The sequence below is a fragment of the Cariama cristata genome, unplaced genomic scaffold (genome assembly GCF_000690535.1).
Source record: "Cariama cristata isolate BGI_N322 unplaced genomic scaffold, ASM69053v1 scaffold12302, whole genome shotgun sequence".
In the NCBI taxonomy this organism is placed as follows: Eukaryota; Metazoa; Chordata; class Aves; order Cariamiformes; family Cariamidae; genus Cariama; species Cariama cristata.
The window spans coordinates 17,956-36,501 of record NW_009605544.1 but is presented as its reverse complement, the minus strand read 5'-3'; the positions used below and the strand labels follow the sequence as shown (position 1 = coordinate 36,501).

Sequence of the window (18,546 nt, the reverse complement as noted above, 5' to 3'; positions counted from 1 at the left end):
GGGGAAGATAATAATGTCACTTTATTTACTCATGCCTGTGTAGGGAGCAATTGTAATGCACAGGCAATATTGAAGTTCAGCTGAATCTAGTGTCTCAGCAAGAGGGTGACCCAAGACGACTGAAAAAGAACATTGTACTAGAAGTGAGCATCATACGGTATCACTAACCAGAGTATTCTTTACCTGACTATTCCAGTGTGGCAAAGCACTTCCTGGCCTTTCCAAGCAAGAGGACTGCTGTGGAACCGTGGGTACTTCCTGGGGTTTTAACAAATGCCAGAAATGTCCCAAGAAGCCATGTAAGTGCTGTTTTGTTGTTATTCTCTGGATCAGTTTATGCCTTTTTTTTTTTTTCCCCTCGAGTACTATTTTTCCTTTTTTGGATTAAAAAAAAAAACAAAACACAAAAAAACCCACAAACAAAACAAAAGAGAAAGACCTTAGTAGAAAGACGGTGCTATGGTTTGATTAGGGACAGGTTGCAGAAACTGTAATTGTCCTGCATGCCAGCAGAGTTACAATACGCAGGCACTCAGTTTAGCCAGCATAGTTAACGTTGGGTTTTTTGCCCTTCCTCCTCCTTTAAGCCAGTGATGCACTGTTACATTTTCTCAGTGCGGGAAGAATAATGACACTAAATCATCTTGCCTCTTCCAGCTGGATTTATTTTTTTAAAAGTTTGCACAGAAATGTTGAATTATAGAGGTGCCAGTTACTGCTTGGAGAGAATGCAGTGATCTCTTGGGACTGCAGATGAACTTTCAAGTTTGGAGCCAAAGTTTTCCAGGCTCTAAATTGTCAGTTACAATTATTTTTTTTCTCAGTTTTTGAAATATCTTCCTCAACAGTTAGGAAGTGACAAAGACTTTCTTCACCATTTTGGCATCATATTATAATGAGAAAGAAAGTTTGAATTATTAGCATGATAGGTGAAGCTAGTCTCTTAAACTTCTTGTGAATTACATTATTTTTGCACAGGAATAATAATACTTCTCTGTCGTGTCATATTTCCATTGCTAAATGAAAGATGAAAAAAGATAATGTAATCTCTGTTTTGCAGATGGAGTGGGCCAAAAGTAGTGCAGGGAGTTGCAGTCATTCTTATCTAGGTCTTCTAGGCCCCTGTTATTTGTTCAGATAGGAACACTGGAAACGTGTTCAGTGTTTGATTTTTTTGGAAGCATATTTTTATCTACAAGTCTTAATGTAGATGTAAATACAATTCCAGCAGAAAACCTGCTGCTACTCCTACTTCTCTGGTTCCTCCTTCGACAGGACAGTCTGACATAAATTTATGCTGACTCAGTCTGATCTGCTAGTTTATGATGCATTTAAATTTCATGTTTTGGAGTATGTTTATCTTCTGATGCGCTTCCGAAAGAGAGCCTCCTTGGGGTCTTTGAGGGCCATAGTTAATAAAAGACTTGGGTATCTAAATTTTTATTCCTGTAACATGTAAATACAGTTTCTAACAGACACATGCATTCTATATTGGTCTATGAGTTGTGAAATATGTCCTGATTTTATAGCCTTCTCCAAAGAAGTAACAATTTAACTGCAACTGAAAGTGTTGATCACCAGAAGCATGTGGGCATGCAGAATGTTGCTTAGTGGATGTGGGTGTGCCATGAGAAAAATCACGAAAACCTGAAATGTGCTTCAACCAAAAACTGGTGGGAACTACTTGTACAAATTTTTGGTGCCAGGTTTGAAAGGAAGCCCATGTGCTAGTTCTTCATAGCTCAGGTAAAACACTGGTCATCTCAGCCTGGAATCCACAAGGGAGAATGTGTTGATCAGGCAGCTGCTTAATGCCAACAAACTCAGCATGATGTTAAGAGTGAGCAAGCAGGGAAACACAGGGACAAACCACGTCTGAAATCCTCATCCCCACATGCTTCCTGGGTTGGTACAGAGAAGTGCCTGTACACACCCTAAAACCTCTCCTGAAGGGAAGTCCACCACTGTTTTTTCAAAGCACTGAGTAAGAGTAATTTTTTTTAAATGCTCATGAGATGAGCACTGTCCTTTTATCGTAAAAGCTTAACAGCTAGCACACTTGCTCAAGATGGGACAATTCAGAGTTCCTTTATCTGCCAGAAGAATTTCTAATCTACATTTTATACCTATGAGGAGATGCCCTAAGCTGTAAAATGTAGAATTCTTGGAACAGGACTGGGAACCCAGGCTCTTTCCCAGTGTCCTTAATTATTTATGGTATGAGTCACGCTCACTCCTGCTTTCTGGCTCAATCTGGAATTGGTTTTTTGAATGTAACTGTATGATTTCAAGAGGAGACAGAGAATGTTGCCACTTGGAATAATCCCATCCTTATGATTAAAGCATTCATGGAAAGTAAGGGTTTGTGTCTCCTAGACATAACGGGATACATTTCTCATCTTTCTAGGTGGAAGCTTTCACTATGCATTAGTGTTTTAAGAAGGGAGGAGGGGAAGGGTACACTCTCTGTTTTCTCCAGATTAAAATACAATGTCGTCTACCACTACATTATATCAAGAGTACGATTTGGTAGGTGTATGCTTCAAGAATACTCACTGAATCTGTCAGGATGCTTTGGCAGAGGTATATATATTGTCTTAGTCTAGATTTGATTTAGGAATGAGTTAAGCATGATGCTGTTCAATCATGCCATGACTTACAGCAATTCTGCGTGGGTGAAAATGGTGAATTTTCAAATTTCTAAGAACTTAAGGTGTTAAATTCAGAGTGTCGCAGGAGTTTAAGTGATGTTGCAGCATCTTAGAGTTTTACAGATGTTCAGTTTGAACTTAGGGACACAGCTTGAACTTTCAAATCTGTCTTGGATCTGAGCCTAAGTGTCCTTTGGGCATAGGTGTCAAATTAAGCTTCATGTCAGTATCAAAGTGTTATGCTTTTGTAGAGCAAATGATTTCCAAAGATAAATCTAAATTTATGATAAGATTTAATGAAAATGTGGAGTGGCTGCTTAAGGCTTTATATTTCATCAACTATTTTTTTTTTTTGCAATAATGAGAATGTTTCAGTGGTGAAAAGAGTATGCATATTTTTTTATATATATATTTGTCTGTATATTTTTATATATATGATATTGGATGGAAAAACTTGGGAGTCAAGTAAGTTGTTACTAAGTTATCAGTTAAGTGGTGTCCATGTGTCCTTAAACAGTGACAGCATGGTAGTGTCTGAGCAGGCAAAGTTAATCCCCCATTAGTCCTATGTAATGTTGACCTGTTGTGATGCTTCACCAAATTGGTATTACCCTTTTTATTGTAGACTTTTTGAAAGCAAGCTGACTTCCTTTTGCTTTCGTGGTTTTATGCTTCATAAACCTTATTTAAGGTTGACCTATTTTTTATAATAATACATAATCAGGTTGCATTTAATGTGCGAAACCCACTTCAGCAAAATATTTAAGCATATACTTCAGTCTTATTAGCAGGCACTTTTCTTCCCTCTTCAGTCAACTATGTAAGGATGTACGTAAGTTTGCGTGGACTTAAATAGGGCTTTGTCACTTTGTAAAGATGTACTTGTGTATTTTGGGTAATAGCCACTGCTCAGTCAGGGCTTCTGTCTTGTTGCAAAGTCAAGTGCCTTGGCCTGAGAGAGCTCCCATGCCTGTAAGTTTACGGGTTATTCCGTATTACTCAAAAGAAGAAATTTTGGAACAGATCTCCTTTTTTGATCACTTCTGTAGAAGCGACTTTTAAGACAAAGTGCATTTCTGTGTTATGTGGGGAATGTTTTGATTGTTCAAGGTTCTTGCTAACAGTTAATAATTACAAACAGGTTGTCTTAAGTGAGTAAAGGGTGAGTAATGTAGGACTCCATCCAACTCCCGCATGGATCACTAACCATCACTGAACAAGCTCCTTACTCTACTGCAACCTGCTTACGTTGCTGCTCTGTGTAGATGGAAGAAAACAGCTGCTAGTAAGTCGCTGTTTCCTGTTCAGAGTGGGAGTAGGAGGATGAGGAGAGAGGGAGAGGTTAAAATCTCTGACCTCACTCCACCACTGCACTTTCTAGAGCAGCTGAGTCACCCTGGAAGGGAAAATGCGTTGTGGAACTGGAAAAGGCCTGGCATAGCTTATGGGCTGGCCTCCATCTACAACTGGAAGAGCTCTGCTCTTCCTCTGTTTGCCTCTGCCAGGCTGTACTGCAGGGTACCTTTCCTGCCCACTAAAAGTTGAGAGAGGCTCCCTTGGTTTTAGCATGAGTTGAATCAGGTCTGTAATGGCAAACACAGACCAGTTAGGACATAATCAGTGCAATTATGAATCTGACTCTGCCGACACGAGCATTAGGAGTTTCATTGACATTTTAGGGGACCAGGAGTAGGCTAATGCGTTACGCTTTTGAAAATCTCACCTTAAATTTCCACTGGTTTTAATATTAACATTGTGAAAAGATTGGAAATAAATGTGTAGCTGCCACTTTATGGTGAGAGATGAAATTTTCAAATTTTAATTTGTGTTAAAATGGTTGTAGTCAATGTAAAGATGGAAAAGTATGTGTTCAAAGCTGTAAGAACATTGTTGCTGTATTTTGACCTGTGTCATTGTTGTGTTTAACCATTTTATCACTTTAAGCAATCTCTAAGGAGAATCTTAATGTTCTAATTAAGCAATTATTTTAAATAATTCACAGCAATTTGAAATAAAACTATCTCACTCCAAAAACTGCTACTCAAGATCATCACTTAAATTTTTCCAAAGAATAGGAAAAGCTTTAGAACTAATGAAAATGTGGGGGGTTTGGGTTTTTTTCTTCCACCCTTATAGTCAACCAGTTGCCAATTTTAAAATAAGCTGCAGGGTTAAATGTGCAATTCCGGCATTATATGTGAAGTGAAGCCAATTGAAAACATTCTCTCATTCAGTTGTTCTGTCTTGTTTGATGGTTTATATACAGTAAACATGGAAAGTAATGCATTTGATTTTTTTATATTTTTTTTTGGCCTGCTGAAAATTTAGAATGCCTTTAAAGGAAAACAAAAGATCTGACCAAATATAAGGTATCTCTGTTGTAGCATTCAAATTATGAAAAACTCTCTTGACTCTTATTAAAGGCACTTGTGTGATCATAGTGCCAAAAGTTTAGTCCTATAGGTTCAATAAAGTACGGGACTTTGCCAAGAGGTTAGCTTTTAGTGCATAACCGTACAAAGAAGTTACTGCTTTCATTTATGATGTTATAACAGTTTAAGAATCAATAAACAGTTTTCTGTAGTCTCAAAGGCAACCTTAAGTGAAGGAAAGAAACAATAAATAGAAATAAAAACTAGTTAACTGAGCACTTTCTATTTTGGCAAAATTGAATTCAGTCTGTATTTTGCAGTGTTGTTATGCCCTTGACAGTTTACACTGATCAGCCAATAAGTGACAGAGTCTTCTAAAATTCAGCAGCTTTGTTAGGTAAATTACAAATGTGCCTCTTTCTTCTTTTTTTTCCTTGGTTTAAAATGGATCTATTTCGTCTGTGTTTCAAATATTTTTTTAATTCAATCTGACAGGAGAAATGGTACCCGGCAATTTTGCTTAACATTGAAGATACTTCTGCTTTCTAAAGCTGCTTTCAGTTTTAAAACCATTGAGTTTCCATCATGAATCTTCAACTCTCTCTTGTCTCAACATGATGTTTGTAGCTGGTTTGGGAAAGTAATTATTTGAATATTTGAGAACAACTGGGATGAAAGATAATGTCCTGATTTCAAAGATTTCTTTTTTGGACAAAATATAAATTTGACTGGATAACTGAAGACTTAAGTGGTATACATGTGGAAAGAGATGGAATTAAGGTTATCTGTACAACCTTCAATTTTAATTTGCTGACCTTTTATGCTTAACCATACATCATAAAAACTTATGTACCTATAAAGAAAACATTATAACAATTTGGCTGTCAGGTGCTCTAAATAAGCATATAAATCAGCAGTATTTAATTGATGTCATTTTTGTCTTCAGCTTACCATGGATACAGTCCTATGATGGAATGCCCACAAGGCTACAAGAGGATCAATGCTACGTTTTGTCAAGGTACGGTACTGCCCACGATTGATTGTGTTTATTTTGAGTACCAGTTTTCTGTGATGGATTCTTTGATATTTATGACTTAAATGATTGTCCATTGATTTGTATTTGGGAAAAAAATGTTGAGGCTGCTTCTAACTCTTTCCAAATATTGGCGACTCCATAGAGTGGTTTTTTGCTCTAGGGCAAAAACCTTTTAAAACTTCTACGTATACTCTTATTTTCTTTGGTAATGTATAAAGATGACTTCATAAGGATTTGTTTACTTTGTTTTTCAGTAGAAATACATTGTTCTGTCAGTTGTTTTGTTAAATAGTGAACCTGCAGACTTACTCAGTTAAGTCAGATGAAACTCGCAATATAGAAGAATTTCTATAATCACGAAAGTATAGAGTAATCGGAGAACAATTGTTTTGGACTTAAGAGGTTAGACACAACAGTACTGAGAAAAGCTGGATAATGTCACTGGCAAGTGGAAATGAAAAACCACGCGTACCTGGCTGCCATGTAAAGCAGTGACCTGTGTACTTCAAGAATGTGCATAATGCAGGTGAGGATGTATGAAGTTAGACACTGCATCAGTTGTGCCCTATATCTCCTGGCTGTAAGCACAGAAGTTACCAAAACAATACATGGTTGAGATCTGCATGATCATGCAGCTACACAGAAAGACTTGGGGCATTTAGATTCTCCTGGCATATGGCATCTTTATCTGACAAAGCTGAATAGACGACCATAGACATGTGCTCATTCTTTCTGTGTCTCTTGGAGTAGTGAAGAGGTGCCAGATAAGGATGTAGGAAAAGGCTTAATTGCTTGTCCGACTTGTTTGGCTCAGCTCAAGTAAAGAAGAGAAAGTTGCTCTGAGAAGATGTGCATCACCTGCAGTGGTGCTCTGGAGTGAGATCTGGGAAGGAAGGGTAAAATGAGTTCAAGTGAGGCCGACACTGACCTATGGGCAGGTTTGTTAGTCCTTGTTGACAGTGCAAGGGTAAAAGAGATCCCAACAAATAGTTGGTGGGAGAGAAGGAGAAAATGAAAGAGTAATTGGTGTAGTGATTGGATGTATGTAGGCATTTTGGAGATAAAGTTAATTTCATTTCACTGAATACTTTGAGTTAGCATGTTGATGAAGGAACATGCAGCAGCCAGCCACATAAAGAAATTATTTTACCAACCAAAAAAATACAATTTGTAAAGCACTAAATACAAACATCCCGCTGCTTCCACTGCTGAAGGAGATGTGAGCTGCTGTCTGAAAATGTAGCTACTTGAGCCTGTCTGCTGCACAGTTCTCTACCTAGTTGTTTACCAGCTTAGAGGGTAGGAGCATCTGGAGGATTGTGAGAGAAAATTGGGTTGGGTCGAAATAGTAAAAAACTGAATGGAGGAGAGCCACAAATTGCATCTCAAGAGCTTGTTCCCTGATCTGCACTGAAAGACTGTAGAATCCCCTTAATAAATAAAAGGGATGGGGAGGTGTTGATGGCAACTTACTGATGAGGACTGCAAAGTGAAGAGGTGAAGGAGGTGAGTAAAAGGCATAGGTGGGCCACCTTTTCATGCCTCAAATTAAACACGCAGGTAGTACATGTATTTCAGCAAGGTGTTTCCAGCCATTTCAAAAGAGATTGTCTCATTCTGCATATTAGTTACAAGTTTCTCAGAGTCTGAAAAAGAGAGTATTGCTAACTTTGAGCACAGAAAGTGTCTCGAAGATGCCGTGATGCATTAGTACCATCATGCATCCCTCTGAACACGGTCCAGGGGAGAGAGGAGCTTTTGCTGCCTCCAGTAGTTGTGCACAAAGCCCGCTGTACACCCAATAGTTTCCTAGACAGCAGCAACCCAGCAGGCATCTAAAGGTGAGTAGGGCATTCACTTTGTTTTGAGGTATTGTACCTAGGTGTCGGCAAACCTTATTTCATGGAAACTAAGATCCTTAATCAGGGGCTACAGACAGTTTAAAAATGGTCTGGTGCTTGTGAAGGTTGCCAGAAGTAGGCCAGGACATTGTTTTGCTGAGGAATGACAGGTTGATAGAGAGGGAGAACATCTGTCTCTGGGTAGGTGCGTAAGAGGGGAGCTAAGTGCTGCCATGGTAGTGCGCAGAAATAGATCCGTACCTGGTAGCCTAGTCGTTGTTTGTACTGGGTTTTGATCGCTTTTGCCCTGCGCACTTTTGTACTACATAACTAATACTGCAAGAAATATGAGGATTTAAATAATTTGTTTTATTACTGCTATCATTATCCCAAAAGAGAGCGAACTGTAGAATCTAATATCAACTTGTAGTTGATACATGGAAACTTATAGCCTGCAGTTTAATCATAGACAATGAGAGTCAGATTATCCCACCGGGAAGTAGACTGTTGATGGATTGAAGATGGGGACAACCTCTTAACTTTCCGGAGAGGACAGAAGTGGTGACTGCTGCAGATTCCCCTTATTGCCTTACTGAGGCTTGGGTGGCTTCTGTGGAATTTACTCACCACTATCTCTAAAAAGAAGGTACAAATAAGAAAGGAACTGGCAGAAAGACTACCCATGAAACAAAGCCAGGAAGAAATTTAGTCCTATTGAAGTAACAAAGATTACCATTTTCTTTGAGGGTCAGGATTTTGACCTCTGAACAGTCATCAGGAGAGCTAGCTTCATATGTGAAAGCTGCTGGCAGGGTGCATTTCAGTCCTGAAACGGTTATTACCATATGCTTCTCAATGGGTTAGGCAAAAGTGTCCTGTTTAGGTTTATCTGAAGCAGACATGCTTTTCTAGAAGAGAAGAGGACAAGGCTAAGGAAGAAACAGCTGTCCATATCACAAACACAGAGCAAAGCAACAGCAATAGCTGTGAAAAAAAAACTGTTTAAGCTGCTGATGGGGGTGTATTTGTAATCTTGTAATAATCTTTACAATTAAATTGGAAAGGAGTGGCACAGCATGTCTATATACCAGTCAATGTTTTAATTAGATTATTCTTTGCTGAAAGGGTGTGTGTGCTGTGTCCATGCTCAGAAAAGGCCAGCATTGCCAGATCAAATATTAATGGGGATATATTTCTGAATCCCTGCCTGCAGCTAAAAGAGATTGCTGTTGTCACCTAGATATTGTCCAGCTTTCACTGTCTTTGAAAACTCGGGCCTCAAAGCCTAATTAACTTTTTGTTCTACATCATTTTTGCAGTCAAAAGCTTCCTTAGTTTATGAAGCCTATGTAGTATTACTGTGATTAATAACTAGATCCTGATTTTTTTCCTTTCAAGTGAATGAACTAATGTAATAAAACATTCTTCTCTCTAATGTGCACAACAAAGAACCATCTGTGGGTATGCTCATTCAAACGGTTTAATGTAATTGCTATCAAGAATGCTTCACCCCCCCCCAATTATCTTTTCAATGGGGTGATTTATCACTTGGATGCCCTAAGGCTGTCATTAAAGCCAAAATACGGCTTATCAGAGTTGCAACTTCTTTGTCAGAATCCACATGCAATGCTAATTTCTGGTTCCCTGTTTAGAATTATACTTACTGTTTCCTTCTTCTGCTAATGGTTTTCTTGGAAAACTGAAATAGAATGAAAAAAACAGCTGGTGAAAAGGTTGAATTCCATTTTCAGGAAACTAACATATTGCCAATAGAGCACTTTAAAAATCTTATCTTGAAGAACTGGAAAAATAACCTGGACACTTGCTATTTTTCGATAAAGTCAAAAGTTGTGCGTGGAAGCTCTTGAAAAGTCCCCATATGCTTAGGATTAAATGTATGTGAGCTTGCAGAAACTAGTACTTGTATGTTGATGGATCAAATTCTGTAATCATGCGCTCTGGGACTTCAAGCTTTTTTCCCTTGGCTTCATCATGATTTAAAATAAATTTTGAAGGTGAATTCTGCCTTCATACTTTTTTCCCTAAAATACAGTAATAAATTTGTTTTCTCTGCATGTTGTATCTGTATTTTATTACTTTTAAGTAATAAAAGAGCTTGACTTCATAAGAAATGCTATTTAATATTACTTAGCTACTAAGTTAACAACCCTCTTTCAAAGAAGTTCTTTTGTGATGACCATACTGAGAAATAAATATATCTCCAGAAACTGGGCTGGGTTGCTGTTTGGACATTGATTATGTGTTTCTAAAGTGTGGCTCTGCAAACTTGTGTTCCAGTAAATTCCACGCAGAAGCACAAAACGAGTTGGATTGATTTCTCCTGCTGCTACTCTGTAAGCTCACAGAAATCAGTGGGTCATTTCTTAGAATAAGCAACTGGTTCTTTTCTGCTGGTTCTTTTTTTTTTTTTTTTAAATATTTATTGCAATAGTTTCGTTAGCAACCAAACCTTGATGTTTGTTTCTTTTACCCCTTATTCTCACTAATCAGGTTATTATTGAAACAATCAACTATAAGGGAGGCAGTAAAACCTGGATATTATATTTTTCTTAGAGCTGAGGATATTAACAGTCATTAACAATGTAGCAGAAACAGTTGGAACAATATTTTCAGTGGTATTAGCAGGTACAGTTGTAACTGGTTTTCATAAAGAGAATAAAAAAAGTGATGTCTGCATATTGAGCCAATTTGGAGATCATTCAGTCAAATGACACTCCCAGTGAAGCCTAGTGTATACCTAGCAGAATGAGTCAAATTGTCACAAATAAGACATAAATTATATATTCCAGTCTTAATTTGCAACATGAGATATTGTGCATATTAAAGCACTTACTGCACAAAAACATCTGTCAAGGCAGATATTCCTAAATAACACTTAACCACCGACCACTAGGTCATTTCTATTTAAGAAGTTGCGCAGTACTTTGGCAAATTCTAATTAGTGTATAATTGATCTAGAAGGCTTGCTTTGCTTAAATGCGGCAGTGTCTTAAATGTGTGCGGTTCTTATTGAAAGGCAAGTTGTTTGCTTTGCTTCAAAAGGAAATAAATATTTTCTGTTCAGTTTTATTACTTAGTCATTTAAACAAAGTCGGTCAGTTTTTGAAAAGCATAGAAATCTGATGTCAGAGCTAAGTGCCGAAGTCCCCCTTCCGAAATTTACCTTTCCAGGGTGCTTAGGCTTGGAATCAGCTGTGGGCTGCTGGTGTTGAGATTGCTTGTGTCCTCCAGCACCAGGCACTTGGGACAGAGAGGCTGCGGTACTTTCTAACCTCACCTTTATTCTGAATATTTCAGTGAAGGTACCAGGGCTGTGGTGGTCTGACTAGGCTTTCTGCTTCTACAAGTTCCCTTTCTTGGTCCAGTTTTTGTAAGAGCCTTCTGGATATCGTGACTGTCCTAGCTGGAGGCTGTTGCATATTTAGTTTTTATGCCTTGTCATCTGTGTCATGTGTTGTCTTAAAAATTGTGGCATTTTAAGTTGTTCTCTTTATGCATGTAATGTGACTTTGAAAATCTGAATTTTTCATTGTCTTTTGAGACAGATTTATTTGTGCAATCAGAAATCACCTACCAAATGTGTAAAATAGAAAATGCATTGTAGGCAAGTGAGATCTGTTGTTTCAAAAGAGGGTTTATTATTTTAATTAAGACTAAATCACTTCTTAGTGTTCTTCAGCCTCATTCATGAAAATTTTAAATGTCTTTTAGTTACTGCAACATAATATAGTAAAAAAAAAAAACCAACCCTGGTCCAATTTTGATAGTTGACGCTCTGATTTCAAAGCCATCACTGCTCCTGAAAAGAAATTTGACTGCATTCTTTGTGAATGGTAGCAATGATTTCTTTCAAAAAACCAAAAAGATTATTTTTGTTTACATTAGCATTGTTCAAAATTCTTGTAGTGACCCCTGACTTTTTTTTTTGTTTTCCTTGAGCAAAAGTATTTTCTTTAAAATAAATAGAGAGATTTGAATAACATACTGTCAGAAGATTGTGACTTTGACCAGAACACATTAACAAACGTGTACATTCAGTTCTAGAATTTTGGTTTTAAGTTGAATGTTTAAATGTGGTTAAATACTCCAAGCTGTGATGATTTTGATGAGCATAAATTCAATGCATTAAGCACGGAGATGAAAGAATGAATTTCATTTTATAGGAATGCTTCAAATTCCAGTATGTCTGTGACCAAATATGGGCCTCACTCACTATCTGAAAAGGGTAGGGAGTGGATTTACTCCATGTGTCCAGATGAGCTACAAGGCTGAAGGCAAAGAGGACAGCTTTACACCACCTTAGTGTTTCCTGTGAGTCTGCATTAGACCAGCTGGGCCTGGGTGGTCTGAAGAGCTGTTATAATGGTTAACACAGCCAAAACACAGTGAACTCCTCATCCTAAATACTCTTCCTGCTGGAGACTGCCAAAGGGAAACCCTACGGAGCTGATACTCTACCGTCAGCTCTTGGAGGTTGGTCTACAGCAGAAGAGCTCTCTGCTGATCAGCTAGTCCTTCTGCACCACTTCGCTTGGCTGTAGCGGACATCAAGCTCTTCAGGTTGTGTTGACCTGGTAATGTGTAGAAGACCAGTAGGTTGTGAAGCATTTTCGTATTAGTTTGCTGAAGAATCTAGTAAAGTATTTCAGTAAATGGGCAAATTAAAGGAGGTTACGGTAGCTTTATGATGCACCCAGTAAATCACTCAGCATGTTTTACAGTAACCAAGCAAAGCATATTCTTTCAGCACTAAGTGACAGGCACAGATCTCGTTATAAGTAGGCAGAGGAATTTTTCCTAGAACTGGATGTTTATACTTGGCATGGTTTGTTACCCTTGGAGAAAGGATACTCAGGCTACGTTATGGTGTCATTAATCCTGGAATAAAGCTGAAATGATTCACTTCCTGAATATGATTGAATTGGACATGCTGTTGCTCAAGGAAAGGTAGGAGAACATTGCATGTAGGTTTCCAGTAGAGAGCCAAAGTAGCGTTGAACAGCAGCTAATGCAGCCCCAAAGACTGTTCTAATCTACTTTAGAAGCAATTGGAGAATGCAAACAGAACGTTGGAAGATAATACCTTCTACAGCATATCCTGCCCTCCAGCACAGAATTCTTCTATGCATCGTCATACACTGTACACAAATACCTATACTGTACATTAGCCAGAGGGAAACCTTCCATTGGGTGTATAAATGCTTTGTCACTTAAATTTAAGTACCTTAGAACAGAATTTGATCCCTATCTAACTTTTCTCCTTTTAAAGTTTTGATTCATATAGCTCTTTTTCAGTCATCACAATTCCTCAGTGTGCAATACATATAGGACAGCTGAACAAGTAAATCAATACTTGAGTAAAAGAGCCCAACCCTCATAATATAGATTGAGATGTTGAAAAGCCACTGGGGTTTTGAATCTTGAAGCAAGGAAGAACTGTTCAGAGAAAAGTCACAAATGAGGGTTAAGTTGTTTTTCAAAAGTTTTCTGTTTGGTTTTTTATTTCTTCTGCACTATTCAGTCCTTCCCTAAATCACGGTTATTAGAAGAAAATAGGTTGTTGTATTAACTGTTGTCTGCACTTAGACTTAATGAAATTTGGTTTAGTATTGTGATATTCAACCCATGCAATTGCAAGTGTGTGTGGTCATGAGTGAAAACTGAGGCCAGTTCTTTATCTGATTCTGTTAACCATTTGTGGAACAAGGTTCTGGTAAAGTGCTTTCAAAATACAGTTGTGTTTTGAGGTGTTTCTGATGTGAAACCTTGAAGACTGCCTTACCCTGGTCAAAAATCCAAATAAGATTTCTTAGTGAATGTTCTTAGAAAGCAATGAGAAAAAGACATGTTACTCATTACTAGTAAATTTTCATTTTGATATCTGAGTTATCCATTACTTTCCATCTTCTATCTACTAATTAATGTACGTAAAGTTCTTTGAAGATGAAGTTGGTTTTGGACTTAGTAAAACTATATATAATTATTGTGGTTTACAGCAAGTTCAGTGTTAGCATGTGCTTTCTTGTTTGAAAGAATACTGTTTTACATTGTTCCCATCTTCCTCCTTCGCTTCTGTTTGGTTTTGGAGGGTTGGGGGTTTTTTTAAGTCATGAAGATTACTTCATTCGTAGTCACACTCTTCACATGAGCAGACAAGCATTCAGTTAGGAAATGGTTGTTTTAACTTGTTTTTTTCCCCAGGAAATTCAGTGACAGTGAGTCATTAACACGTTGCATTTTCTGAGAACAGGTTGACCTGACACCCCGTAGACCTATAAAAATCTGTGGGAAGATATCAAACGCTAACTGTTGTTGGTAGGAGAGCCTGTTTCAAATTCTCCTTAGTGGGGAAGATTGTGGGATAGATTTACAGTGGTTTGGTGATGTCGTCTGGGTTTTTTGAAGCTGGGAGTACTGTGGTGGCTCTGGAGGAGAGCGTGGTGGCTGTCCTCACTGTATATCAAGCTGTGTGCTTGGAAGAGGATCTAGGAGCAGCTGAGACACAGCAGTCTCATCCGTACAGTACGGAAGCACTGCTGTCAAGACCCTGGTTATGGCAAAGCATCTTGTGCATTTGGATGAACTTGTGAGAGCGGAGTCACCAACAGGGCCTCTGGGATGTTGTGTGGCTTCCACTGCTATCTCAACGGATCCAAAGTAAGAGTAGAGCTTTCATTTCTTGTCAAACTTTCATGGAGACAGACTACAAAATCTAGGAGCACAGTGTGTCAAGGACCCCTTCCATGTATTTGGCATGTATAATACCGAAGAGTAACAGCAAAGGGTCAGGCTGTCAGTCAGTCAGTGCGAAATGACAACGCGTCTTTCTTGCCAGTGGGGTTACACCAGTTTATTACCATTAAGAAGACTCAAGTCATTCACATTCTCAAGCACCAACTATTACAAAATCAATGCTTTGTTTACCGGTTCTTTATAAACTATAAATAACAGCACCTACTGCCAGAGTTTGCTCTGGAGCCATGCAAGGTTCTGTGTGGCAAAACTCCTTGCTTAATGTTTTTTTTAATGTATCATTAATGCAGGGGCTTTCTACCAGTGGAACTTCATTATTCTGTTTTCCTTGAAAACTGAAAATTAATATCTAGGTGGTCCTTAGAAAGCTTTATTTACATATGTATGGTTTTATAGTACTGCTGCATAGCCCCTTGAAATATTTCCTCTCTGTATATGAAGGTGTTTGATCAAATCACTCTACGAGCATGTCATCAGTTTGTACTTCTGCACAACAAAAGATTATTCAGACAACTTTACAGTAGCTTTTTCTCTAGTTTTTACAATGGAGGAAACGAATTCTCATTGCTATACCAATTTAAAACAAATATCTTTTATGCCCATAGACAAGAAATAGAAGGCTAAAAATAATTTTTAAAAGTTTGTTAGTCTTGAATCAGATTTCTTTTCCAGCTGCCTGATCAAGTTGATTCCAGTGCAATTTGCACAGCTGGGCAGACTGGCAGGTGGTTGGAAACATTTTGGGTAGGCGGCCTTTTACCACAGTCTGAAATAAAATGAAGTAGATAGTAAATGTGGAAGGCTTTACTTTTCTTTTTTTTTTTTACCCAAAGTTTTTAAATAAACACTATTCTTACGTGTGTGTGTTTCTTTTGAAAATTGGAAGGCTGTGCTTTTTTTTTAATCAACTTGTGGCTTGTTTCTGTTGGATCCCTAGATAGCCTTGCGTAATTCAGCATACAGCATCAGGTCAGTAATTCTCTGAGCTCATTGAGAGGACGTGATTTGGAAAAGAAGCATTAAAAATACATTATAATTAAGTCATGCTGAGGCATCAGAACATGCACAATAAAGTCAACTTTAAAAACTGGACAAATTTAGCAAGATGAATAATCCATATCAGGAACTCTAGAAGGAACATTCATTGGTATTTGCATAGATATAAGCCAGTACATAAATGTAGCAGTGCCCACATTAAATAGCAATAACAGCGTACATGTGAATGGGTGTTGTATTTTTAAATACTAGATGTACAAGAACAGCTCATCTGGGAAGAGATTTAATACAGAGGCAGTAATGATGGCATCTGTGAATGTTTCCTGCAGAATAGATGAACCATTTGGAAAGAAAGAGGACTGTGTATTGATGAATTATAGGAAGATCCCCTGTACCTGCAAATTAGCCACTTTAGTAAATAATGCCATGAAACCTTTGCTATTAGTAGGCAAAACACTAAACCAGGATTCTCCCAGTGTTACCAAAAGTGTCCAATACATTCCTGTGCCAGTTTTTCTCAGCAGTGACATGAATAAAGTCCAGATCTGTAAAAATGTCTGTAATTTCTATTTAGATTATATTTAAATTCAGTTTACTTTAAAATTCACAATTTCAGTTTGTCTATACAAAGACTTAAGTATAAGCTATGTCACAATTTTCATTATAAAATCCAAATAGCACAGTTTTGCTACTAGGTATTCAAGATCACTCAGCTGGTTGAAGTCTGTAACCTGTAACTAGAATTTGCTTAAATACAAAGCCAGATTTTATACCCCCTTCTGCAGAACAGAATTGAAAAAAATTCTTCACAGTAAATATATATATATATATGCTTTTCAGTTCAGTGGCTAAGTTATTCAAGTTGAAAAACTGCTTGAGAATTGTAACAACAAACACCATTTTTATCTTCTACAACATACAGATGTAGTTCTACAAACTTAAAAAATATGATTTGTTTGAGTAGTACAGATAATAGTGTTGTGAATAAAACTAGTCAAATTCAAGTTAGAAAGCAGGTTTCATAAAATTTTGTTTCTATTTTTATCTATCTGTCTCTTTGCAGGATTTTACTTTTCTTTTTTTTTTACATGCCTATATACTTTCAGTATTCAAATAATAAATTTGATCCATACATAGATTTTTAACATTCCTTAAAATGAAGCTTGAGGCAAACAATAGTAAAATTGTTGTTTAAAAATGTCTGGCAATTACAGTGTAGAAAGTGAGCAATTATTTTCACTATATGTACAAATGTCAACACCAATGAGTAACATGTAATAAATGATAAAAAGCGAAAGTCAGATTAGAATAAAAGAGCACAATCCTTGTTTAAAATATGTATCTTAAGTTTTAATTTTTGGTAGTATCTTTTTTCCATCTCTTAATTTGTCCTATGTCTTCCTTTGTCTCCAAAATCTGTATGTGCTCTGTGTGTGTCTGTAATTTGTGTATTTGTGTAATTGTGTTGAGGATTTTCATTTTGAAACGAACCCAGATACCGAGATTTTTCCTGTATTCAGGGTAAAGCATACTGTCTCTTCCTCTAACTTGTTTCTGACAACAAAGTCAGTGCTTCATCAAAGCAAGTAGAATTGTTTCATGGTTTAGCATTTGAGGACTGATCTGACAACCCAAATTGCCAACAGGTGGAAAATTCAATAGTGAGTTCTTGAGTGTTCCAGTAATTGCTTTGTATTAGCTTCTAGGTATTTCATAGTCTTCTGTTATGTTCCTTGGTGTGCCTGATGTTTGAAAGTGGAGGGTTAGCGGTATGTCCTTTTCTCCCCACTACTCTACAACAGCATCGATATGTTTCTATTTAGGGATGTTTCAATAATGTCTTTAGTTTGCTAGCTGTTAAGATTTATGTTCATTCCTTGCAATAGTCACAAAAGATAATGGGATTGAAACAACGAAGACCTTCCTTTTGGGATCAGTTGACACTCTATAGATGCCTTCAATCATATTTTGAGATTTCAGGGCAAAAGAAAGAACCCAGTCAGACTGAGCAACTGAAGAAACTGTCTAAAAAATTTTCGAGTGCATCAGAACAAGTCTAGCTTACTCAATGTTCTGTTTTAGGGCAATCCTTAAATAAGATACTTCTGAGTTTATATGGGACATCTTCCTGCTCAGAGATGGGATGAGTCAAAAGGCAGACTGCTGCAGGAGAATATTTCAGCTGGTTTTTGTGCTCTTTTCTCATACCATTCTCCTTTTTAAATAGTCCACTCCCTCTGAGGTCAGAAAGTCATGTAGTCTGGGAATTTCACTGGAAAATTCCTTTGAGGCAGAGCTGATCCTTTGTAATTCATGTGGTTTCCATCACATTTCATCCAAAGTTCTAGGATATAAATTACCACTCTTTGTCATGTGTGGCTGAGTGCGTAGAGGTGAAGTTGATCCAGGTGGTGTCAAGATACTAGAATAGGTACAGCATTGGGAGAGCTGACGGATAGGCTCAACATTGAATATTTGGAAAAAATCACAGCTGAGATGGCAACTGCTAAAGTCTGCTGTACTGGAACTTAAGTCATGTGCTCCTGTGTAGTGGGACAGGTAGCCAAAGTTGTGGAGAAAAATCAAGAGGAAAGGAGGAACCTGAAAGACACTTTCTGTACATTTTCAGAAGCAAACTCCAGCACATCTGTTGTATTTTACATATTCAACTTCTGACTGTCATTGATTGTGTTGAATCAGGCAGCAACATACAATGAGGTCAAATAAAATGGTGAAGGTTTTATAAAAACTAAGAGGAAGGGTAATAAATGTTGTATATTTTAGATAAAATGATCACAATTACCTGATTTCCAAGGAGCTAGCTGGAATATCTGACTTCCACTTGAAGCTTGTTTACCCAGCGAGGTAGGCATTTT

At 37.6% G+C, this 18,546-nt stretch overlaps 1 protein-coding gene across 1 annotated transcript in view; it reads left to right on the top strand.

The window, feature by feature from the left end:
• LOC104158377 (latent-transforming growth factor beta-binding protein 1-like) overlaps positions 1 to 18,546 on the top strand; it is a gene marked incomplete at both ends in the record, with an annotated part of 49,024 nt that overhangs the window by 15,900 nt on the left and 14,578 nt on the right. Inside the window, 2 exons of the mRNA XM_009696006.1 lie at positions 197 to 299; positions 5,970 to 6,041. Of these exons, the coding sequence (XP_009694308.1) occupies positions 197 to 299; positions 5,970 to 6,041 (175 nt within the window). The remainder of the gene's footprint in view (positions 1 to 196; positions 300 to 5,969; positions 6,042 to 18,546) is intronic.